This window comes from Sycon ciliatum, chromosome 1, assembly GCF_964019385.1.
Source record: "Sycon ciliatum chromosome 1, ocSycCili1.1, whole genome shotgun sequence".
NCBI classification, from domain to species: domain Eukaryota; kingdom Metazoa; phylum Porifera; class Calcarea; order Leucosolenida; family Sycettidae; genus Sycon; species Sycon ciliatum.
Genome location: NC_088643.1, coordinates 49871655 through 49895554, shown reverse-complemented (window position 1 = coordinate 49895554; position 23900 = coordinate 49871655). Strand labels below are relative to the sequence as shown.

The window sequence follows — 23900 nt, the reverse complement described above, 5'->3', positions numbered from 1 at the left end:
GTTGAGTTGTTCGGGCAATGGACATATTCTACGTACTGCTCGCATTAGCAGATTTAATGGAATGAATTGAGGTTCGCAGTGTGTCTTTTAAATATTTGCTCGGCTGTGACATCGATACGGACTGCTTCCCACACGTCATCTCACTTCCCACACGTTATCTCTGTTGCACTGAAGTAATACTATAAGTTGTAGCACTTGTTTTCTGATGTGACTGCAGGCTTGGCAAAGACTCATGGTCGGCAAGGATGAGGAGGTTGCCAGAGTTTCCGACCACTTGAAGAAGTAAGCAGATGTAGTTATCCCATTTCAGCTATCGCTGCAGTTTCTGTTGATTTTTTCCTCACCTATCCTTTGTGTAGATTTCTGCCTTTCCACGAAGGGTTTTCTTTTCTTTCGGTAACGACTCTTTCTGGAATACAGTGATTCAGGGTCACTGAGTTCTTCTGCATAATGACCCGAATGCAGTACCGCCCCACGTTTTTGTTCTGGCACAAATATGTCTGTCTGTATGTCTGTCTGTCTGCCTTTCTGTCTGTCTGTCTGTCTCCCTGTCTGCCTGCCTGTCTGTCTGTCTATCTGTCTCCCTGTCTGTGTACCTGTCTGTCTACCTGACTAACTGGCTGTCTGTCTGACTAACTGACTGTCTGTCTGACTAACTGACTGTCTGTCTGATTGGTTGGCTATATGAACATGTGCATGTTTGTTGATGACTACAGGCTCCAGGAAGCAGCAGCAACGGAAGAGGTATGTAGTCCCATTAAGCTTTCATTTCAGTAGGAAGTTTGTGTAGAACTGATGCCAGTGAAATGTATCATACATCCCTCTGGCAGTAAGTGTCGCCAATGCTACTGGACAGTGTGCAATGGGTAAGTTTAGCATTGTCGTGGCATTCCTTCTATCACTGCCTAGATCATATCTACTCTCTTTTCGTACATGTACGTATTTGGGGTGGCCTTGGATTTGAGTCTTAATGGCATGCGTTGCTGTATCCATTAATTTCCTTATTGCCCAGGCTGAGGAAAGCTGGGAGCAGTATGAGGAAGTAGCCGCTCCCTTGATGAGCTGGATCGGCGACAAGCAAGGCGAGCTGGATGGCTGGGAATTGCCGCAGGACTTGGAGGCTGTGGAGGTCAGTGTTCATAACGATTGTGTCTGCAGTCCAGGGTGACAATAATGTTGTAATAGTGACCCAGTTGAAATGAATCCTGGAAAGCTCAAAGAAGAGAAATGTACCGGCTGAAAAGCCAACTTTTCAAGCATACTTTGAGTACATTAACCTTACCTCTATACGCCTTTTCAAGCATACTTTGAGTACATTAACCTTACCTCTGTACGCCTTTTCAAGCATACTTTGAGTACATTAACCTTACCTCTATATGCCTTTTCAAGCATACTTTGAGTACATTAACCTTACCTCTATACGCCCATCCACCTCTTTTCAGTTTGCGTGATAAAGGAGAATTTAGACTCGGGTGGAGAGTCAAGGATTAAATATAAGAAGAAAAGAGGACTAAAGAGCTACAAGTTACGCTATAATATCCACTAGGGGTACTTTACAATCAGCTCATGCGATAACATTGCACAACACTGACCAAACGGTACTGACGTTCTACAACTAACTGGCAATCAGCTCTAGCACATCTCGGATGCGCACTCCAACAGCCTTCCAACTTGCGCTCACCTCCCCCTCCTTATTTCTATAACTTAGAACCTTCCAAGTTGGAAGGCTGTTGGAGTGCACGTCTGAGATGTGCTAGAGCTGATTGCCAGTTAGGTGTAGAACGTTAGTACCGTTGGTCAGTGTCGTGCAATGTTATCGCATGAGCTGATTGTAAAGTAACTGGTGGTGTTAGTGCATATCATAGTGTATCTTGTAACTCTTTGGTCCTCTTTTCTTCTGCTTTTCAAGCTATACAATAATCTGATTTGCAAGTACATGTAAAGAAGACCCAATGCTGTAGGCAGCAAGCTGTTTCGGCCATAAAGGCCTCATCAGTTCAGCTACGAGCTGTAAAGAAGACCTTCTGATTGTATTAATGGTAACTTTGAAAACAATGTCATTCACCAAGTCCCTTCCCAATGTCTTCTCGCTTATGACGGCTGGCAAGCATTCTTGCCATTTTCACATGCCACCATCCTGTTTTGCTTCTATGCCTGTTCCTTTGGCTTTTATCAGGCTCTCCATTGCAAGCTTCAAGAGGAGGCTGAGTCAGAGGAATGGAAAAGCAATGCGCAAGCAAAGGATACTGCCAAAGAACGATTTGGTGTCTTTGAGGTAGGGCTTAGAAGGAGCATTGTGATTTTGTGTAGGGTTTTACAGTGGGAATTTTGTAAAAATCGATTTCGGTGTCATATGCCCTTCCATTGCCTGGTAAGTTTTCGTATCCTGCCGACCGGCACAGTGAGTACCAGGAGCCAGACTAGCTCGTCCACTTTGTAACGGACTGCCGGAATACCAGTGTCGTACAGCCTTGTTTGATGGCGATGGTGGCGGTGATGTTGGATGTTTGTTGTCCATCCTCGTTGCCATGAAGGGACTCCTGGGCCGGTGATAGAATCTCCATACTGGCGTGGCTGGCGGTGTCAGCTCCTCCTGGAGATCTCCGTGTCCGTTGTCCAACAAGCCCAGAATTTGCGGTCGACGTGACGGCGGAGGAACAGCACGCTGATTTTCTCAACAAATTCCATATCTTATTTGACCTGCCGGAGGGATTGAGAGGCCTCTGGTAGGTCAAGTGCGGCTAGGGCATTGGCGCCCATCATGATAGCATCTGTAGTGTACCACATCTGAAGACGGATCGGCAGCAGGGAGCACGACAGCGAATGGACCTGACGGGCCTACACCAAGTTGGTCGATCGTATAATTGTCACGTCGAGGGGACCTCGGAAACACTCATCACTAGGAGCCAGACACTCCTGACCACAGCACCAATTGAGATGATCCCGCCTTTCTAATCTATCTAATCATATGTAGATTCTGCCTTCTCGAAACGTACATAATACTGATAATGATTCTTTCTGTTCAGGATCTGAACTCGCACAGTCCCAATCCAGTGTCCGTGAAGGAAGGCCTGCACTACAGAGATGACATTGAGAAGGTATGGCTTTACTACACACCTGGTTGTCAGCTCACTATTGTAGCTGAAATAGTGTTCAGTTGACTATTCATATCATGCTCCGATCAACATTGATCATCATTGCTGCTTGCTGCTTGCTCCGATCATCATTGCTGCTTGCTTACCTGGTATTTGCATTCACTGTGCATGTGAGCTTGAGTCTCCCACCTCCGCACCTCCGCACTGTACACCTCCGCACCTCCGCACTGTACACCTCCGCACTGTACTTTTCCTGTTCTTGTCTTCCGTTTACCTATTCGCAGGCATGGAGCAAACTCATGGATGGAAGGAAGAGTCAAATGGAAGCGGTTTCTTCAGAGCTGGCACGGTAAGATGTCTTCAGGGTCCTGGCTCCTTCATGGAGTAACTCCTGCACTGCTTCATTTTTTCCTGTTTTTCTGCAACCCAGCAAGTGGTAAATACCAGTCCTGGCACCGCATTACAGTGATGTACAATGGAGAATGTTTACAGGAAATTTCTTTGTGCTTTGTGCGTGTTCTTCCTATAGTATGCAAGAACAGAAGTCGTCCCAAGATAAGGTGTGTGCTGTGTGCTATGTGCGGCGTGATGAGACAATTCTGATAGGAAGAGATACTACACTATAGTTGTGGACAAACAGAGACAGTGCACTGGTCTCCAACAGGTTATTTGAAAGTGTGGTGTTGCACGTCGTGTAAAGAAGTCTACCAAGAACATTGATTTGTATTTTACCTTACCCATCACTTTCGTCAAGAACTGGACGACAGTATATGTATCAACGAGCAACAAAGTTGTACTGGTTTCATTGTGCTGTGTGCATCTTTTGTGATTTCACTCTGCCAGGCTGATGGCAGCTGGGACCAGTATGAGGCAGTAGCAAGTCCATTGATGTCCTGGATCCAGGAGAGACAATCTGAAATTGATAATGCAGACAAGTCCAAGGGCAAAGAAGAGTTGGAGGTAAGGCGTCCACGTTGCAGTGCTCTACAACGTTTACCTATGCCCGCTGCTATTGCTCCAGAACGAAAATACGTATACATGATAAGCTTGTTGGTTTGTATACACAAGCATGATTTTGACATGTGGGTGTTATCAGAGGTAAAGCATGATCTGTGATTGTGTGATGTGGTGGTGTGTAGGCTCTTTTAGATCTAATGAACAATGATGAGGACTGGAAGCTCAAGTTCCCTGTCAAGCGCAACTCGGAGGACCTGTTCAGAACATTTCAGGTCAGTGCATGCCGCATGCAGCCCCGTGATCACAGCGATCAGGGGTATCTTTTTATAATAATAATGAGAGGATGAAAAAAGTGTTTTACTCCGAGTTTCACGCACTGCGTGAAATAGTGCGTGAAATTAGTGCGTGAAATTAGTGTGTGAAATTCGGAGTAAAACACTTTTTTCATCCTTTTATTGTTTGAACTAGCCCTGCCTTTCGGTATTGAGCACTGTATTGGACAGCCTGGAACCTCTCTGTTTTAATGCTTGCTGTTTACCAAGATCCTACATGCTAGCAACTAATTTATACTGGACGGCACTGGTGTGTGAAAGCCAGGTCAAGTGTCTGTCTAAAGCCACGATGACAGTCTAGTAGTATGAGTGTGCAACGAGTTATTTTACCCACACACCAGGTGTTAAGTCTCAAGTTGTCACCCTAACTTAGTCGGCTTTTCATGATCACACTGGTATGTACAGTAGTACTAACTGTTAGTGAGTGGCGCTTGATGTTTGCTCTTTTTCTCTGCACTGCAGGATCTCAATACATCGTGCCCGGCTCCTCTCTCCATCAAAGACGGTCTCCATTATGATGATGATGTGCTCAAGGTACAGACTTTTAATTAAACGAATCGCTAGAATTGATTGTTTCTCCCTTACAGACATGACATGTGTACCCTGTGTACTAGCAGTGAAAGAAACGTGATGGCTTATATTCTTGTCTGCCGTACCTTGAACCGCAGGCATGGAACAAGCTGATGGCTGGCAGAGACGACTTGATTTCAGCAATCACAGCGCAGATGAAAAGGTATGAGCTCAGCATTGCCCTTTGCCATTGCACTACCTAGTCAACAACAATACCTGGACTTGGATCATGCACATGTGCTAGCATGTTTTTCATGTCCCAAACCGCCTCAGTCTGCTGCTGCTGTTCCTTAGACTGAATATGTGAAGACACAGGTTAACGAGTGGTGGCCAATTCTTGGGTTACAGGTCCTTATAGAGACAGTGGTTCTTCGAAGCCTGAGCATCACAGCATACTTGCAGGCATATTAGCAGCATGCAGTACTCCTCATTGTGCCCTATGCGGCATGATTTTTGTGCGTTTTTCTAGATAATCCCAGTTTTCAATGATGGTCAACTGATGACCCAATCATTTTGTGTTCTTCATCTTGGCAACTGGGGAATGCTTGGTACAATGCTGGGTTTGACAAGCAAGAATTGTACATCACGCGTGCTGCTGGTTGGCCATTATCGTTTTGGGAACAATCATGATCAAGGGTGAACAGCGTACGCGCCTGGACTATGCCTTTGAGATCATGGCACAAACTCACAAGAAGCACCACTCAGTGATTTTTGAACTTGTATTTTTCCTTCTATCTACCACAATCATGTGCATTGAAGGATGCAGAACGAAGAAGCAGAGACTGAGAAGGTAACTAACTGTGGATGCATTTCAAGATTTGGTCTTTGATAGATGTGCTTGCAATTGTGGTGCTGGTTTGGATATGAATACACACTAGAATCGCCAAATAGCTTTGAATGGGAGAGGATTTAGTGTGGTTTCCTGCCAAAATTAATATGATTGAAATATCCATCTGAGAGCCTTAACTTGAAGGGGGGGGGGGGGGGTACGCCTATGCAAAGGGCAATGTATGAGACCAGTAACCCCCCCATTTACCTATACTTCTGCAGCAAGGATACTAAAATAGGGAGCTGATAGCAGTCCAGGCAGAGCAACGGATAGGGTTCAGTAGAACCCAGTGACAAGCGAATACGTTATATTTACTATTATCATCCCATTCAGACTAGCAAGAGAATATTGACAGCCACATTCATGCACACACGTAACTATAGCATACTGTAGTCGAATGACAGGTGACTGCTAAATTTTGGACACGATTCCTGTGCCACACATATCTGCAGGCCACTGGTATGTGGGATCAGTATGCAGCTGTGGCAGTCCCGCTCATGGCATGGATTGAAGAAAAACAAACAGAGCTGGATGAACAAGCAGTTCCAAGTGACCTGGAGGCGATCAAGGTATGTCTTTTGATAGTGTTGGTGGTGATTATCTGTGTGTGTAGGGGGGGGGGGGGGGGGGGGGAGGGGGAGTGGCAGGCAGAGGAAACCGTCAAAATCCAAGAAGCACGCATAATTGAAAATTGTTGTCTCTTGCTGGAGTTGCACCATTGATTAATAAATGAGTGGATTAACTCGGATGGTGAGCCAATATTATAAGTTTAGAGAAAGGACCAATAAGTTATGAGTTATGACTAACAGTCCACCAAGGCAACGAGATCTTATACAGTCAGATAGTGCGACAGCAAGGCGCAAAACTGACGAGGATATTGAGACATTCGACGATCTAAAATCTAGCTCCAACACATCTAGGTGTTAGGTCGTCAAATGTCTCGATATCCTTGTCAGTTTTGTGCCTTGCTCTCGCACTATCTGACTGTATAAGATCTCGTTACCTTGGTGGACTGTTAGTCATAACTCATAACGTATTGGTCCTTTCTCTAAACTTAAAATGAGTGTCTGTTTGGATGGTGTGCATGAATGTACAACTGAATGCAATCAAATCAACTCCGTATGTGCTTTAGGCTACCTCCTCCCTTACTCACCTAACAGTTTATGTTTCTTTGGCTGGACAATGTACAATATCGTTTTTCATTGAAGGTGTACCTGGACCAACTGAAGGAGGAGAAGACATCGGATGAATGGAAGAGCAAATCAGGTTCAAAGGACACCGCAGAGGAGCTGTTTGTGGCCTTCAAGGTTAGAACTAGGCATCTGTGCATGTCAATCAACTTGCTCCAGTTCTGATGTGCTTTCAATACCAGAATATTCCAGCTTTGTGTCGGGCAACTCAGTTATTTAGGTATTCGTTTGTTGTGTGTTTTAACGTGCTGTACGTGCTGCACGTGTGTGTGTGTGTGTGTATGTGTGTGTGTGTGTCTCTCTCTCTCTCTGCACATATGTGTATGTGAGGATGTGCGAGTGTGTGTGTGTGTGCACGAATGTGTGCATGCACTTATCCGGGTGCGTGTGTGGGCATGTGTGCGGTTGAACTTGTGCATCCATGGCTGGATTTGTGTATGTGTGTGCGTGTGTATGTGTGTGTGTGTGTGTGTGTGTGTGTGTGTGTGCGTGCGTGCGTGTTTGCGTGCGTGCGTGTGTGTGTGTGTGTGTGGTTGTGTGTGTGTGTGTGTGTGTGTGTGTGGCTGCATGTTAATGCATGTCCTGATTGGTGTAGAAACAACTGGTCTACTTGTCCACCCCATTACCTATCAAAGAAGGACTCCACTTCTTTGATGACATGGAAAAGGTAAATACTAATTAGATGTCCTATTAATATAATATATATTCATGGATACATGCTATATTATAATTATGAATCAGTATAGAAAGGCAATGTACGCTTTTCTTGCTCTTGTCCGCAGCCAACCCTGCACTAGTTATGGCTGATGTGAAGTGTGAGAAAGAAGTGATAATAGCAGAAAAACGAAAAGAGGGGTTGTATGTACTTGGGGAAAGGAAGCTTTAAAAATGTATTCAACGTACATGTAGCCTGAAGTGGCGACCCCGCTCTTCGGCGCCTGATATTACTTTATCCTACCCCGATTTGACTTGAGACCCATATTTTAGTTTTATCATCAACGAGATGGGGAACTGTACTGTGTGCCTCTGATTATTCCCTGGTCATTCTCTGCAGGCCTGGAACAAGCTAATGGAGGACAAGAATCAACACATCTCTGAAGTTGACAGCAACTTAAAGAGGTACCAACGATGACAGCACATGAGGTGTTCTGACTCGTGCAGTTGTATGTCGTGACTATCCATGCAGTGCATGCTAGAACAGAACTTCTACCAGGATTGAATAGTAGGCAATGATGTAACATATTGCACAGGTGCATGCATAATCATGTAATCCACCTGCACCAGGCAGTAGCTAAGCAGGCCAGGCCACGTGTGTCACACTGTATAATGCTGTGTACACACCCAGCACACAGCCATAGTATATACAGTTATGCATGCCTTCCAGTTGCTGTGCAGCTGGCTTGCATTCTCCAGTTATATCATGGTGTTGAATCCATAAGACATCAAGCGCGGCAAGCTAGTTCAGTGTCAAGATCATCAGTGCTCTCACTAGCATGCACAGGCTTGCAGTGAAACATGACAAAACCCTATAGTACTTCTGGTCTGGACTGGTTTGTATAGTAGTGATCTCTTTCTTTTTGATCCGCTTCCTGCACCCCAGGCTCCAAGATGAGAAAGCAGCCCAGGAAAAGGTAATTATCCCCTGGATTATAGTAGTGGGTCTTAATCAGGAAAGGGTTTGCTCCCCACACTGGAGCTCACCGGCGGCTATTCCGCCGACTTGACTTGACACTTGATGTGAATCAGCAACAGACACATACCACTGTGTCGAGCACATTGTCTCATTTCATTTGGAAGGATTGAATATGTTCTCAACAGATCTACACATATATTTTATTTTGTGACTGTACTGTGTAGTACGTCGTAAGCCATAGTAGCTGCTTGTCTACCAATTACCTGTGCATCGATGTGTGTGGAAAGGTGGCTATTACACCTATGAATACGTGTGCGCCGAAGAGCTGGATTCAGTCCATGTGCAGCTATCATGTAGCTCAGCATGTTGTTCTCTATTGAAGGAGACAATTCTATTACCCTCTCTCCCGCTTTCTGCACTTGGCACCTGACTGCTGAGATGCTCACATGACAGTTCTCATTTCTTTTCCTACTCGGTTGTGTCTTGGATAACAGGATATCCAGCTGCTGAATGTAGTACACATTGGGCTGCGTGCATGGGAATCGACCAAAAGGTAATCTCAGTTTTGCTTATTGCTTTAATTTCACGCAGAGTGAAGCTTGCTGGCAAGCCTATGAAGACACCGCCTCGCCGCTCATGGCCTGGATTCAAACAGAACAAGACTCCGTGCATGCCGTTGCAGTGCCTGAAGATCTGGAAGAATTGAAGGTAAGGAGAAGAAGCGGTTAAGGTGTCAGTAGAATAACGCTGACCACTCCAGATCAGTGTAGTTTGGTAGAGAACGAATAGTTGAGGTAACTTTTTCGCAATGAACAAATTGTTGCTGATTTGACACGTGGCGTGCTTGTTTGTTATCTTACAGGCTCTCGTGGATGATCTCCAGAAGAAAATTGAATCACCGGAATGGACTGAACAGAAAGGCAACAAGGAGAAGGCCGGAACCTACTTTTCAGAGTTCTTGGTAAGTAACCGATGGAGTCATGTTTTTCCTTGAAGTAAATCATTCCCTGCTATCATTATGTTCAACAATTTCAGGGAATGACACGAACGGGAAAAATCTAAAGAAAAAATTGACTGTCGCCACCAGGATTCGAACCAGGGACCTTGACTGTCGCCACCAGGATTCGAACCAGGGACCTTCGCTTGAGGCCAGCGATGCTCTAACCACTGAGCTAAGGTGTAGGCGTCATCCCAGCAGAGACCGTTCAACATTTTCTTCGGACTTCGTTGCTCACACTTCCTGTGAATCCACACAGGCGGGTGGGACGCATTATGTTCATTATGTTCCCTACACATTTGCATTGTTGTGGGGTATCTTTTGGCGCATATAATCATTGTACTTCTCTGGTGGTCATGGTGTTGTGTTTCTTTCTGTAGGATGCTAACTCCCAGTGCCCAGAGCCTGTCTCAGTGAAGGATGGTCTGCACTACGATGACGATGTACAGAAGGTGAGTGGCTGCTTTTCTATGCCTATGTGGCTGGCATTTTCTAAACATTCGCTCTGAGTACATCATCATATTTATCGTTCTTTGTTCTTCTTCCTGCGCGGTTTAGGCTTGGGATGCATTGATGACAAGTCACGAGGCTGCACTGCACGCTGCGCAAGAACAACTTGCCAAGTAAGCCAATATTCTCTCTACACGTATGTTATAGTCTCATCATTGTTTGTCAGCAATTGAAGTACCCATTTTGAGCATTAACACCGTGAGTCCGTGTTGAAGTGATCTAGTTTTAAAAAGGTATACAGTTCACCTAGCACTCACACTGCATTTTTTATGTGCCCATATTGTCCATGGTGATTGCACCAAGAAGGCTGCAGGATGAAAAGGCAAAGCAGGAGAGAGCCGAGGAAAGCTGGCAGCTGTATGTGGCCACTGCTGGACCACTGTCGGAGTGGATATCCAAGAAGGATGAAGAGCTCAAGAGTCTTGAGTTGCCAGCCAGCATTGAAGCTGCCCAGGTCAGTTGGTGTGGAAAACATTATTTTCCTGCGGAGTCCTTTTCGAACACAGTGTGGCATTGCTGGTACTCGTTTGAACATAATAAGAGAATGGGAATGGGTTTTGGCCTCTTTGTTGATGCCATGAAGTAAAGCAGAGTGGAAACTTTTGGGGGACAGGTAACGGGTAAATTGGCTATAATTATGTGTCATTTCTCTTATTGCAGGAGTTACAGGAGGCACTAACCAACATGAAAGACTCGGAAGATTGGGCAACCCAGGCTGGAAACCTTGAAAAAGCAGACAAGCTTTTCAAGGACTTTGAGGTACGTGTTTGTATTGTGTTTTGCATGTTCACTGCGCTCTGCACCTAGGTTGTAAGTTTGCGGCCTTTTAAAAAGGATGACACTGCCGATTGTTACAACACAACACCGTTTGATTTGAATCGTGATCTGCTGATGTTTCAGTTTCCTGTTCATTATTTTGTGTTCCTGTGATAGGTGGCCAATAGCGAAAGCAAGACTCCAGTTTCGGTTACAGCTAGCCTGCATATGAGTGATGACATTCAACCAGTGAGTTATGACACATGGAGTGGTGTATGCGTGTGTGTGTGTGTGTGTGTGTGTGTGTGTGTGTGTGTGCGTGTGCGTGCGTGTGCGTGTGCGTGTGCGTGTGTGTGTGTGTGTGTGCGGGCGTGCGTGCGTGTATGTGTGTGTGGGGGGGGGGGGAGCGCGCATGTGCGTGTGCATGTGTACGTATGCTTATGTGTACTGTGGTTGTACATGCATGTGCATGCATGTGCGTGCAAGCATGTGATTTCAAGCAGGCCTGAGTGCTATTGTCTTCCAGTGCCTCCGCTATCTAAAGCGTTGCACTCGTGCCAGTGATGTTAATGTATGTACTGACTGAACTCCACTCATTGCTGCTGCTGCTCTAGGCCTGGGACAGTCTGATGAAGACCCTGGATGATGTGCGAGATAATGCTGCAGCTGATCATCTTGTCAAGTAAGTGAACACAGGCGTGCTAGTTGAGTAGTAACTGTTGTGTATGTGAGTGTAGCAGTATACTGTTGCAGTGATGACTGGGAAGCAGCTTTTCAATGGCAGGTGAGTGTAGTGGAATAGGTACATGCGTTCTCTATGCCTGTTTGGATGCCGCAGTATGTACCGTCATTGGTCAATGTGACTTGTCGTCGGTCTGACATCAGACCCCCGATCATACTGGGGCCCTCTAACCTATTAAGCGGTATAGCACATGGTGATCCTCTCAGGGTTTTGACTTTGTGGTACTCGAATTTTGCCAACTGGTGTGTGGATGCAACAACTGTGACTGTCTGAATGCCTTCTATTCCCACACGGTGAGCTCGACGATTATGGTGAATAATGACATTGTTGCTTCCAGTCAATGTGTGATAGTGTCTGTTTGTGCCAATAAGGCAATACGGTGGTGTCTCATGTTCACTGTGATGTTCATCCAGGCTAAAGAAGAAAGCTGAACTGGACCATGCCCTCGAGCAGGTATAGCCCCCCCCCCCCCCCCCCCCCGTGTTTCAATCTACACTGAGTTACTCTCAGTACATGTATGTCACTTAGTGTGTAGACTGCTTATGTAACCATTGAGAGAATCCACTCCAGTGTTCCCGATTGACATGAACTGAACCATTCTCATGTTCAGTATGTGTGAATGTACACTGTGCAACATGTTCACTGGTCAGCTGGTCTTACTATGGCTTTGTCTCATGTGTTATTGGTTGGCAGGTGGAGATTGTTTGCGGAAGCCTGGAAGATATCAAAGACAAAGTGGAGACCGTGAGTGAATTCAACAAAATGCTTTTTCATCCTGTGGGCCTTTGCCAGATGATGCTGTATTCCTGATTTGTAACCAGGCTGTGTTACAATGAATGCATGAAGTTCATGCTATGCAATGACCATGCGCTGCGCCTTCGTCATCCCGGCTGTCCACAGTCACTTTCGTCATGATGTCCTCAGATCTGATTATCTGATTTCTTCTTTGCATTGGCATTGTTGATTCCAGTTCCAAGCAGATCGAGGAGAGCCAAGTACTCGTGACAACATGAAGATCACTGTTGGTGAACTTCAAGACGAGCTTAAGGTAGGCAAGCCAACTGCCAACTGTCAACCGCCCAAGCATTTGCATTCTTCAACAGTTCTTTGGGTGGATGCACGTGCGTGTGTGCGTGCGTGTGTGCGTGTGTGCATGTGTTATGTGTGTTGGCAGGATGTATGGGTGAAGCGTATGTGTATGGCCATACCATCAGATTTTCTCAGACTATGTGCCGGGATACCAAAGAAAATTGCTGGCATTTGGCAGGGAAACACAAATATGATCAGAAAACAATCGAGCCATTGATTATTAGCCAACCGGGTAGATTCCCTGTGGCCTACCGACACTGTATGCAAGACGATTCCTGTTGGTTCTGTCTATCACATCTCAGGACTGGCACAGGCTGCATGAGGAGGTGAAGCAGCTGTGTGGTGAACTGGACCAAGCACCTGAGCACTTTCCCGAGGATGCAAGAAAGAGGTAAGCAATGCCAAATCATGACCTGATTTAACCTGGAGCCTGCAAGCTCCATATAACAACATGTGTGTGTGTGTGTGTGTGTGTGTGTGTGTGTGTGTGTGTGTGTGTGTGTGTGTGTGTGTGTGTGTGTGTGTGTGTGTGTGTGTGTGTGTGTGTGTGTGTGTGTGTGTGTGTGTGTGTGTGTGTGTGTGTGTGTGTGTGTGTGTGTGTGTGTGTGTGTGTGTGTGTGTGTGTGTGTGTGTGTGTGTGTGTGTGTGTGTGTGTGTGTGTGTGTGTGTGTGTGTGTGTGTGTGTGTGTGTGTGTGTGTGTGTGTGTGTGTGTGTGTGTGTGTGTGTGTGTGTGTGTGTGTGTGTGTGTGTGTGTGTGTGTGTGTGTGTGTGTGTGTGTGTGTGTGTGTGTGTGTGTGTGTGTGTGTGTGTGTGTGTGTGTGTGTGTGTGTGTGTGTGTGTGTGTGTGTGTGTGTGTGTGTGTGTGTGTGTGTGTGTGTGTGTGTGTGTGTGTGTGTGTGTGTGTGTGTGTGTGTGTGTGTGTGTGTGTGTGTGTGTGTGTGTGTGTGTGTGTGTGTGTGTGTGTGTGTGTGTGTGTGTGTGTGTGTGTGTGTGTGTGTGTGTGTGTGTGTGTGTGTGTGTGTGTGTGTGTGTGTGTGTGTGTGTGTGTGTGTGTGTGTGTGTGTGTGTGTGTGTGTGTGTGTGTGTGTGTGTGTGTGTGTGTGTGTGTGTGTGTGTGTGTGTGTGTGTGTGTGTGTGTGTGTGTGTGTGTGTGTGTGTGTGTGTGTGTGTGTGTGTGTGTGTGTGTGTGTGTGTGTGTGTGTGTGTGTGTGTGTGTGTGTGTGTGTGTGTGTGTGTGTGTGTGTGTGTGTGTGTGTGTGTGTGTGTGTGTGTGTGTGTGTGTGTGTGTGTGTGTGTGTGTGTGTGTGTGTGTGTGGTATAGCCGATGTAATAGTCTCCAGATTGCCGTGACAACGTGCATGTACTTGTAGCTAAACCTGTTCTATTGTTTGCCCCGTCTGGACTCTGCACAGTATATCGGAGATGGATGCTTTACCCGACATCGCTGATGTACTTGCCAAGAGAATCACTGCATCTGACGATGCTCTAGTCATCCTGGGCTCTGTGGATGAGATCATGGAGGTTTCTTTCGGCAAGGTGTGTATACTAAGCTAGTCGGAACTGTGTCCCCGAAAGTGCATCAACACCCTGGGCGTTAATCTGATGTGGGGTTTCGCTGGCAAAATGCATCAACACTGGGTAAATCCACTGTTGGCGAAGCCGGCAGTTGCACTGTTTGTGTGCACGCAGTGTACCGTTGTGTGCTGCTCTCTGATTTGCACATTCTTTCCAATGTCAGTCAGAACACTGTGTCAATGCATCGCACCTTGCCTGCCGACTAACATTAAAACTTAACATGCTCAATGTGGATTTGCATACCAAAAACTGTGTGTGTCTTTCCAGGCTTTTGAGGAGAATTATGACACATTCAAAGAGAAAGTGGATCGGCTGAACAGCGACCATGCTGCTTACCAGGCCAAGCAATCAGAGCAGCTGGGCGAGAGTGGCAGCAACCCACATGACCTGGAGCAGCAAGTCAATGCCTGCTCCGTGCACTGGAAGGACCTGTGCTCGCTACTGAGCTCCGATGTGGGCAAGCCAGTTGAGGATGCTGACGCGTGGCTGCAGAGCATAGAGGATCGCCTGGAGAAGCACAGTCCCCTGCTACACCGCTCCAATGATGTTGAAGACAAGCAACTATCACCGCTCAAGGTACATTGGCAAGTGTTAACGAAAGCATCTTGTGCTTAACATTTGAAATAGAACTTAAAAACAGCAGCTTTGTTCTGTGATTTGCCTTGTGTGTTCTTTGAAACGTTCCCAAGTGTTGAATATGTTTTCCCTGACATCCATTTGTTTGTTTTAGATTCTAAGTGTTGAGGTATCGTCGCGTGTACCTGGAATTCTGGACATTGCAAAGCGAGGAGAAACGGTTACTGTGACAGATGGTGGCCTGGATGTGAAAATGCTCGCAGCCAGTCTGCCGCAGAGACTGCAGGCAATCAGTGCGGAGTGTGAGAATCGAGTGAAGTGTGCACAGCTGGAGGTTGCTTCACTCTCACAGTATGAGTCGCAGTTGAATTCCCTGAAGAACTGGCTGGCTTGGGCGGAAGGTGAACTTGACAGCCTAAGACGTCGCCATGATGAGCCCAAGGCAATCCAGGGACAAGTTGCTCAATGTCAGGTAAGACGTTGTCGTGAGGCTCACGAACTATGCACATGCCGTCCACACGTGCTGCGTCATAGATAGTCGTTGTGCACTCGTGGCCGTCTGCTATAAACTGATGGTCAAAATTCTACTAAAAATATGGCAGTTGACAGTTGGTGATCGAAGTATGAAGTACTTGGAAGTACACATGGTTATTATCGCTAGCGTCAAAGAAAGTGATGTATTGCCAATATTTCCTATAATGCAACAGACCGATAGCAAAAGGCTGGACAGACCAATGCCGCGGATACCTGTGCATATCTCTCCGGACAAAATGCAGTAGTATTTGCTTGATGAAAACGAATACTGTTCAGACCAAGTACTTTAAAAATAGCCTTGAAAGATGAAGCTACTGTACGTATAGGCTCTCCCAAAGTATGTCGTGAGTGTTACCTTGAACAGGATGTCTTCTATTTCTGTTCGTACCGTACAGAAATTGTTGTCAGATGTGCTAGCACACGAGCCCTATGTCTCTGCGACGTCCAAGCATGGTGACGAGTCAGTTGATATTGCAAAGGTACTGTATGTCCAGGTCCTCTTTTCTCCGTTGTTTTCACTGATATGGATCTGACTTGCCGGCTTTCTTGTCAGCGCCCCTGCACTGTCTCTCACTGATATGGATCAGACTTGCCGGCTTTCTTGTCAGCGCACTGCACTGTCTCTCACTGATATGGATCAGACTTGCCGGCTTTCTTGTCAGCGCACTGCACTGTCTCTCACTGATATGGATCAGACTTGCCGGCTCTCTTGTCAGCGCACTGCACTGTCTCTCAATAAAGGTTTCTTTTCTATGAACTCGTGCATGCTGGTTTTTAAATACAGTGTACTGTGCAATTTGTGCCCAGAACTTCGACACATTGGTGGATGAGTATAGGACTGCGCTTGAGGGCTCAACTGTATCCGAATCTCAGACACTTGAAGCAGCTCTGGACGAGGAATACAAACACGAGAAAGAGCCAATAGCAAGAGATGCAATACCAAGTGAAGTGGGAGAGGTGAAGCAACAGTATGATGTGAGTAGTATGATGACCTGGTATTTTCGTTGTCTGTTGCTGATAACCCTCCTTTTGTTTACTTTCTCGGTACTTGATCTTTACGTTGATCAGTAATGGCAAGATGCGAAACTTGGTGGTGGATTATCATCATCATCCTAGCATTGCCATCACATGACACGTTCCACTGCCTTAGGAGCGGAATAGCAGTGTGCAGCCCAAGCCTGCGTCCCTGTCTCCACACCTGGGCATGTTCTCAGGGAGAGAAAAACCTGTCCAAGACATGACATCATCAGCATAGCTTAAACGGGGTCCGCTGTGCTTGCGGGAACCCTCCAACAAGCCAAAAGCTGAATCACAAGTGAGCCAACGACCTTGATGATGACAACTATGATTAGGTGATAACTCATGCCTACGAATTTCGGAAGGCAGGGTGCGTGATGATGTACCTACAGTAGAACACCGATTATCCGGGCGTTAATTATTTGGATCAGTGATCGATTATCCGGAACACCTGATCAGGCTGGGCGAAAACAATAGCAGCTTCTTCAAGGTTTTACCTGATTTTCCCCCACTCGGTGCACCATTCAAGCGATCCACGAGATGTATTTCGATAGCCTTAGTTGAGTCAAAATATATAACGATAGTGTCATTTTGAGGAGGTGGAGTGCACATAATTCCTGTTGTACTGCCGAAGGGAATGAAAATGATGAAAGCATGCGGAAATATGCATGTTTTAGATAGATGTGTCTGCTCCCTTATCCGAGCATTCTTTTCATCCAAACTCTGGAGAGAGCCCGCGCCCAAGGGGGTGCTGATATTCGGCACTCTACTGTACATTGTCATTGCTCTAAAAGACTCTCATGAGATCGTGTGTGATGGATACTGGTGACAAAACACGTGTGTTTCATAAACTCTATCTGCAATGTACAGGTGCTAGTGAATGTTGTAGTGATATGATCTCATGATTAAACACTAATGCTGTCCTCTTGCTATTCCTAGAACCTTGTGAATGTGTTTCAACGTCGCCTCCTACGCCTTGAAAGCAGGCTGGAGAAGGCCACTCATGTTCAGGGTCTCTTCGACAAGCTGAAAGCTTTCTTGGCGGGTAGTGAGGAGACCTCTTTGCTGGGAGAGTCGTCACTACTGCCAGCTGATGTTGATGTGCTGGAGCACCACATCGGTGAAGTGAACTCGCTCACGGAGGCCATTGAGGATAGTTTTGTCATCCTGGACAGTGCCACAAGTGCATTAGAAGACTTCGAGACAGACGTAGAGGAGGACGAAATCAGTTCCAAGGATGGTGATCAGACCGACTCTCCTGGCGTGGTGAGCATGTCTTCTTGCGGTGGAATGATGACACGAGGGAATTTCAGTGAAATGGTTTGGCCTTTGCTCCAGCAGAGCATAGCACAAAGGCAGTGTATTGAGAACATAGCACAAAGGCAGTGTATTGAGAACCATGCCTCGCATGTTATCCCCAAGCTACTCCTTTCAAACTGTAGAATGAAATCTTGTCCTGCTTGCTTTCGTCCAACTGCCACTGGGAATGTGAAATGAATGGAATTGAAATCAGAACTGGCATGTATTCACTCTTCAAATTGCGATGCTGGCAAATGGCATGGTTCCAGTGCATGGCATGGTTCCAATGCATGGGATGGCTCCGATACATGGGATGGTGCCAATGCATGGGTTGGCTTGCATGCTTAACTGATCCAAACTGCTGCTGCTACTAGGTGTGATAAGCGACTTGGTCCTTGCTATGATCCTGTGTCACTTCAGCTCTCGGTGCTGGGCAGTGCCCTGAGGACCCTCAGGGATAAATCTGCAAATAGCCTGTTGCTGTTGAGCGGCCTGAAAACTCAGCTAGACGAATTCAACGATGTCTGCGGTAGCCTTTCCGAAGCCATGGGTCAAATTGAAGCCGAGTTCCACGCCGAAGAATCAGCATCGTGTGACGTTGACGTACTAGAGATGCAGGTTCAGCACACCGCTGTAAGCTCTAGTGTCTATACTCCTTTAGTCAGTAAGACCTAAGGTGCCGGATTGATGGTGAAAATGTGGGCTTTGACGTACAGTGACCAGCGCTCTGTGACTCATATGCACCGGCACACAGCGACTAAATGCTTCCATTGCCTGGCCTTTCCAGGGCACAGTCAAATCTGGCGAGCAAACCTACTGCCAGTGTATATCATTTCCAGGTGAAATGAGTGGCTCACTGGGTTAATACTGTAAGGACCATTCTCTGTGCAGAGATGTGCCATGCCGCCGTTCATTGGGTACATCTTCCAGTGCAGATGGTGATCCGAAGTGAGCAGGGGTATCAGTAGAACCACTTGCGCTTACTTGGTGTACCGCAGGCAGGCAGTGTACGGATGAGCCTGAACCGTTCGCCCATACTCGCCTACACAATGCAGACGGTTTTGCTTACTAGTATGCTGGAGGCCTGTCCTCGCCACTGGAAACGTTGCACTACTAGTACGCCTGGTACGAATGAATGAATGAATACCTGGTACACGCAGTGTTCAGCTGAATGGATGGTAGATACTACTTTTGAAGTAATACTTCAGTACATGTACATGTACATGTACATATGGTTTGAAACGGCCATGAACATGAACATGAACATAATGGAGCCTACATGGGTAAGTGTGCCATCATCCTCTCCTAATCCTGATTGGGAGATGGGAATCCTCTCCTAATCCTGATTGGGAGATGGGAATCCTCTCCTAATCCTGATTGGGAGATGGGAATCCTCTCCTAATCCTGATTGGGAGATGGGAATCCTCTCCTAATCCTGATTGGGAGATGGGAATCCTCTCCTAATCCTGATTGGGAGATGGGAATCCTCTCCTAATCCTGATTGGGAGATGGGAATCCTCTCCTAATCCTGATTGGGAGATGGGAATCCTCTCCTAATCCTGATTGGGAGATGGGAATCCTCTCCTAATCCTGATTGGGAGATGGGAATCCTCTCCTAATCCTGATTGGGAGATGGGAATCCTCTCCTAATCCTGATTGGGAGATGGGAATCCTCTCCTAGTCCTGATTGGGAGATGGGAATCCTCTCTCGCCATCTCTGGTATGAAGACTGCATTACTTCATTTTACTCACTTGGCAATGAGATAAATTGAGACCTGTGCTTGTAGATAGAGTCATCTTCTAACAGTATGGGACTGAGCGCATTCATCACCGTCTTGGTGACTCATAAGCCTTGCACCTCACACACAGTCATTTCCCTTGTTGCAGCCAGTACAAATGTTGCTTTGAATGGTGACATGTGGTTTGAATTTTGATACAAGATGAAGTAAATCAGTGAGCGATAAACTGGGAGAATGCAGCATACCGCTTTGAAGTCAGATGTCAGATGTCAGATATCAGATGCAGTGTGAATGAATCAGTTGGTCAAGAGTATCGTTCCTGACTGAAGATCTTACAGACATGCACAGTGTGGGCCTTAAGGCGAATTCTCTTGCGCTCATCTGATCTCGAATTTTGTTTTGTCTACTATCTACTTTCAGAACTTGATGGCGAAACTCAAAGGCCAAGAAGAGCTTGTGGACAAAGCCAGAACTATCTGTGCAGCTCTTGTTGCTCGCCAAGACTTACAAAGCGAAAGCAGGGAGAGCCTGGAGCGACAGCTACGAAGCCTGCAAGACTGGTACAGCAAGTTTGTGTCACTGTCGACGATCCGCATGGACCAGCTGCAGAAGACAAAGGCGTGCTTATCAAAGTTCACCGATCTGCACCGCGCATTCTGTGAGTGGCTGGGCACTGCCGAAGTGCAAGCTGCCAACCAGAGTGCTATCAGCGTGGACTGCAGTGCGCTGCAGCAGCAAGACCAAGACAGCAAGGTCAGCCAGAACCTGAAGAAACTCACCGTGTCATTTTCCTGTGCTTCTGAGTCCGATAAATGCAGGCGTGTTTGTACATCTGTAGTAGTAGCACTTCATGTAGTTGTAGTTGTAGTTGGGATGTTGCACTTAGTTGAAAGACACCCTGACCTGTGAGAATGGGTTATGCATAAGGAAGGACAAACTGCCTCCTGAGCTTCGTTGACTGGCATGGGCTCAGGGAGCAAAATGGGATATGGCAAAGCACTGGAGAGTCCAGCGCCCATGCCAGTATGCCAGAGCGCAGTGAAATAGCAACTACGCACAATGCTCATTATCCGAGCACCTCGTATCACAAATCTGCCTAGAGCCTGAAGAGAGATGCGTTGTGCTGCATTCTGCATTGCTTACACCCGCAGGCATTTATGGCTGACGTAGCTGGCAAGAAGCCAGACTTGGATGAACTGATCACAACTGGAGAACAGCTTGTCGATATCAGCAGCAAAACTGCATCTGAACTTTATACTCAACCAAGCACAGCTGAAGCAAAGGTACGTATCTACTGAAAATAGAGTATTGGAGGTACATGTGCGGTATGTATGTATGGTGTATGTATATGCATGCATGGATGTATGATGTTGCTGCTGCTGCTGCTGCTGCTGCTGCTGCTGCTGCTGCTTCTGCTGGCGCTGGTGCTGCTGCTGTTGAATAACAAAAAGAGCCTCTATGTCATTGTTACCTGGGCTGTACACTGGGAGTAGGGAGTATAACTTCTCAGAGGCCTGGTCACATACATAAGTTAGAACACCAGTACCCGTATGGCTGGTGTCAGATGCAACGGTTGTTTCTATTGTTTATTCTTGCATGTCCAATTGTCCATACAATCAGAGAGAGAGTATTGGGTTGCATGTCCATACAATCAGAGAGAGAGTATTGGGTTGCATGTCCATACAATCAGAGAGAGTATTGGGTTGCATGTCCATACAATCAGAGAGAGAGTATTGGGTTGCATGTCCATACAATCAGAGAGAGAGTATTGGGTTGCATGTCCATACAATCAGAGAGAGAGTATTGGGTTGCATGTCCATACAATCAGAGAGAGTATTGGGTTGCATGTCCATACAATCAGAGAGAGTATTGGGTTGCATGTCCATACAATCAGAGAGAGAGTATTGGGTTGCATGTCCATACAATCAGAGAGAGAGTATTGGGTTGCATGTCCATACAATCAGAGAGAGTATTGGGTTGCATGTCCATACAATCAGAGAGAGTATTGGGTTGCATGTCCATACAATCAGAGAGAGAGTATTGGGTTGCATGTCCATACAATCAGAGAGAGTATTGGGTTGCATGTCCATACAATCAGAGAGAGAGTATTGGGTTGCATGTCCATACAATCAGAGAGAGTATTGGGTTGCATGTCCATACAATCAGAGAGAGAGTATTGGGTTGCATGTCCATACAATCAGAGAGAGAGTATTGGGTTGCATGTCCATACAATCAGAGAGAGTATTGGGTTGCATGTCCATACAATCAGAGAGAGTATTGGGTTGCATGTCCATACAATCAGAGAGAGAGAGTATTGGGTTTGTACTAACGTTCGGGAACAAGCTACTGCTACCTACTCAACTGCTTTTGGTTAATTTGTACACCAAACTGAGATCTTCGTCAATCTACGGTGTTTTTTTTTTCGTTGGCAGGATTCTGATGTCGCACCAGGCCACGCCAGTGCTGCTGACACGGCTGAAGCTGGAGCATCCCAGTCCGATACTGCTGTCATTGAGAACACAAACTGGGTTCAAACCGAATGCCAGAAAGTGCCACAACGCTACGACAACCTGGCTGTGAGGTCTAGACAACGTGTCACGGATGTTGAGGTAAGGTAACCAAGTGCTCAGGTATAGTCTGCATTCTCCATTGTAGTGTATACTGCATTGTATTGTTCCAAGCTAAGTATACACACGGTGTTTCAACTTAGTGTGTGTGTGGGGGGGGGGGGGGGGGCACATAGAACTATGAGTACATTAACGAAGGTGCGCAACCCTGCATGTGAGGTCGGAAACGTGGACCTTCATTACAGATGCCCTTCTGATGGATCCTGGCAGTCCTGACCTGTGTCTGGCAGTCTAACACTGCACTCTTCAAACCTTGTGACATCAACGAGTTCTTGCTGTACTCTGTCTGGGATCGTCGGACGTGAACCATGAATTGCTGCTTGACTGCTCCCTACCTTAGTTGCACACTCTGCTTGATATGCTCCTTGAAATACAGGTACGGACGTTGATAGAACATGAAATTGTCTATTTGCGAAGACGATACAAACTGCATTCCTTTCTCTTCACCTCGGTGCTCTCTTCTGGGTTGTTCTTTTCTATTCTAACTCAGCGAATGCTCGGCCAGGTCAAGATCTACACGGAAGACAAGGGCGAGCTAGATACGTGGATGACTGCGACCACTGCAGACCTAGATGAGATCGAGGCATCCAGTGACGCAACTGCTGAGACGCTGCAAGATTACTTGGCTAAAGTACAGGTGAGACAGTGGACACATGAGATCACTTTCAACTTTCAGAGTTGCTCACTGGTGATAATCATGTAATTGTTACTGATTTTACTTATTGTCCTGGTGGTGACAGTCTATTTTGTTTCTTCAGACTTTTCCATTCCCTCAACTAGTTTAGATCTGACGTGTGAAGTGAACTTTCTCTCCCTCTGCTGTGTGATGGTGTTTCACTTAGGACATTGTGGTCGGTCTGGACAGCAGAGAGTCAGGGAAGGACTCGACATTGGACAAGGCCAGTGAAATTCTAGACGACTACAAATCACTGCTCGGTGAGGCACAGGAGGCATTCAAGACAGCGCCCGTGGATGATGAGGGTGAACCACCTGAAACACCCCCAGCTCCAGCTCTGGATGAAGCCAGCAGAAAAGCAGCTGCGGGTCTAGAGCAGGATGCCGCCGACACTGCAGACAAATGGAAAGACCTACGGCAACGAGCAGCGCGTCTTGATGGTCATCTGTCAGCGCGGCTGGACGTTGTGAAGGATGCAAGTACCGCCATGGATGGTCTGGCCAAGTCACTAGCAGAACTGTCCAGCAAGGTTGACACTCTGTCACCGATATCATGTGATCGGAAGCAATACGATGAGCAGCAGAAAGAAACGGAGGTGAGCTAGGGAAAGGGGGGAGTAGCTGTGTGTACCAGCTGAGCTAATGTTCTGCATTCCACTGTGATGAGACATATCCACTAAGAAAGTGTTGTGAGATAGTATGGCTGTTAGGATGATTGCCCTGGGAAACTACCATGCTTAGTCTGCATGCACTGCACCAGTTGAGTATTCCACTTCAATCCACTGTGACAAGTCATTGAGATATCCTTCCACTGTAATCTCCCCTGCATTGGTGCGATGAGTGTGTTCCGAAATGCCATGCTCTTGTGCTCTGCAGCTTCTTCAACTGGACCTGGCCAAGATCAAAGCACAGTTTAGTGTCCTGGATAATGCAGCTGAGGTATCCCCTGACCTGGCAGCTGCCCGGCAAAACGCTACTGAGCAATGTGATACTCTGGAAAAGCTGATGTCCGGAAGGTATGGGATCGACTTTGGGCGCATCTGTTGCTGTGCGCCAAGCTAGTTGGAAACTGGAACACCATAGGGCTTGAAGCTTGAACATCGTAGGGCTTGGAAATACTGGGACACAGCCAGGCCGAAGTCATGACAGAGCTGACT

At 46.6% G+C, this 23900-nt stretch overlaps 1 protein-coding gene across 4 annotated transcripts in view; it reads left to right on the top strand.

The window, feature by feature from the left end:
* Positions 1-23900, top strand: part of LOC135830875 (microtubule-actin cross-linking factor 1-like) — a 73544-nt gene that overhangs the window by 37683 nt on the left and 11961 nt on the right. For 2 of the 4 annotated variants that reach the window (XM_065343088.1, XM_065343086.1), the window contains 42 exons: positions 218-282; positions 717-744; positions 1013-1129; positions 2177-2275; positions 3027-3098; positions 3380-3444; positions 3625-3655; positions 3939-4055; positions 4235-4324; positions 4847-4918; positions 5053-5117; positions 5714-5744; positions 6236-6352; positions 6992-7090; positions 7569-7640; positions 8028-8092; positions 8574-8604; positions 9198-9314; positions 9469-9567; positions 9984-10055; positions 10162-10226; positions 10417-10567; positions 10774-10872; positions 11047-11118; positions 11484-11551; positions 12025-12064; positions 12305-12355; positions 12582-12659; positions 13003-13091; positions 14114-14237; positions 14544-14852; positions 15007-15324; positions 15782-15865; positions 16194-16361; positions 17343-17669; positions 18123-18335; positions 19862-20194; positions 20593-20724; positions 21874-22050; positions 22559-22705; positions 22911-23339; positions 23620-23759. In XM_065343088.1, coding sequence (XP_065199160.1) covers positions 218-282; positions 717-744; positions 1013-1129; positions 2177-2275; positions 3027-3098; positions 3380-3444; positions 3625-3655; positions 3939-4055; positions 4235-4324; positions 4847-4918; positions 5053-5117; positions 5714-5744; positions 6236-6352; positions 6992-7090; positions 7569-7640; positions 8028-8092; positions 8574-8604; positions 9198-9314; positions 9469-9567; positions 9984-10055; positions 10162-10226; positions 10417-10567; positions 10774-10872; positions 11047-11118; positions 11484-11551; positions 12025-12064; positions 12305-12355; positions 12582-12659; positions 13003-13091; positions 14114-14237; positions 14544-14852; positions 15007-15324; positions 15782-15865; positions 16194-16361; positions 17343-17669; positions 18123-18335; positions 19862-20194; positions 20593-20724; positions 21874-22050; positions 22559-22705; positions 22911-23339; positions 23620-23759 — 5138 coding nt within the window. The remainder of the gene's footprint in view (positions 1-217; positions 283-716; positions 745-1012; positions 1130-2176; positions 2276-3026; positions 3099-3379; positions 3445-3624; positions 3656-3938; positions 4056-4234; positions 4325-4846; positions 4919-5052; positions 5118-5713; positions 5745-6235; positions 6353-6991; positions 7091-7568; positions 7641-8027; positions 8093-8573; positions 8605-9197; positions 9315-9468; positions 9568-9983; positions 10056-10161; positions 10227-10416; positions 10568-10773; positions 10873-11046; positions 11119-11483; positions 11552-12024; positions 12065-12304; positions 12356-12581; positions 12660-13002; positions 13092-14113; positions 14238-14543; positions 14853-15006; positions 15325-15781; positions 15866-16193; positions 16362-17342; positions 17670-18122; positions 18336-19861; positions 20195-20592; positions 20725-21873; positions 22051-22558; positions 22706-22910; positions 23340-23619; positions 23760-23900) is intronic. The other 2 variants (XM_065343087.1, XM_065343089.1) reach the window with 2 other exon arrangements.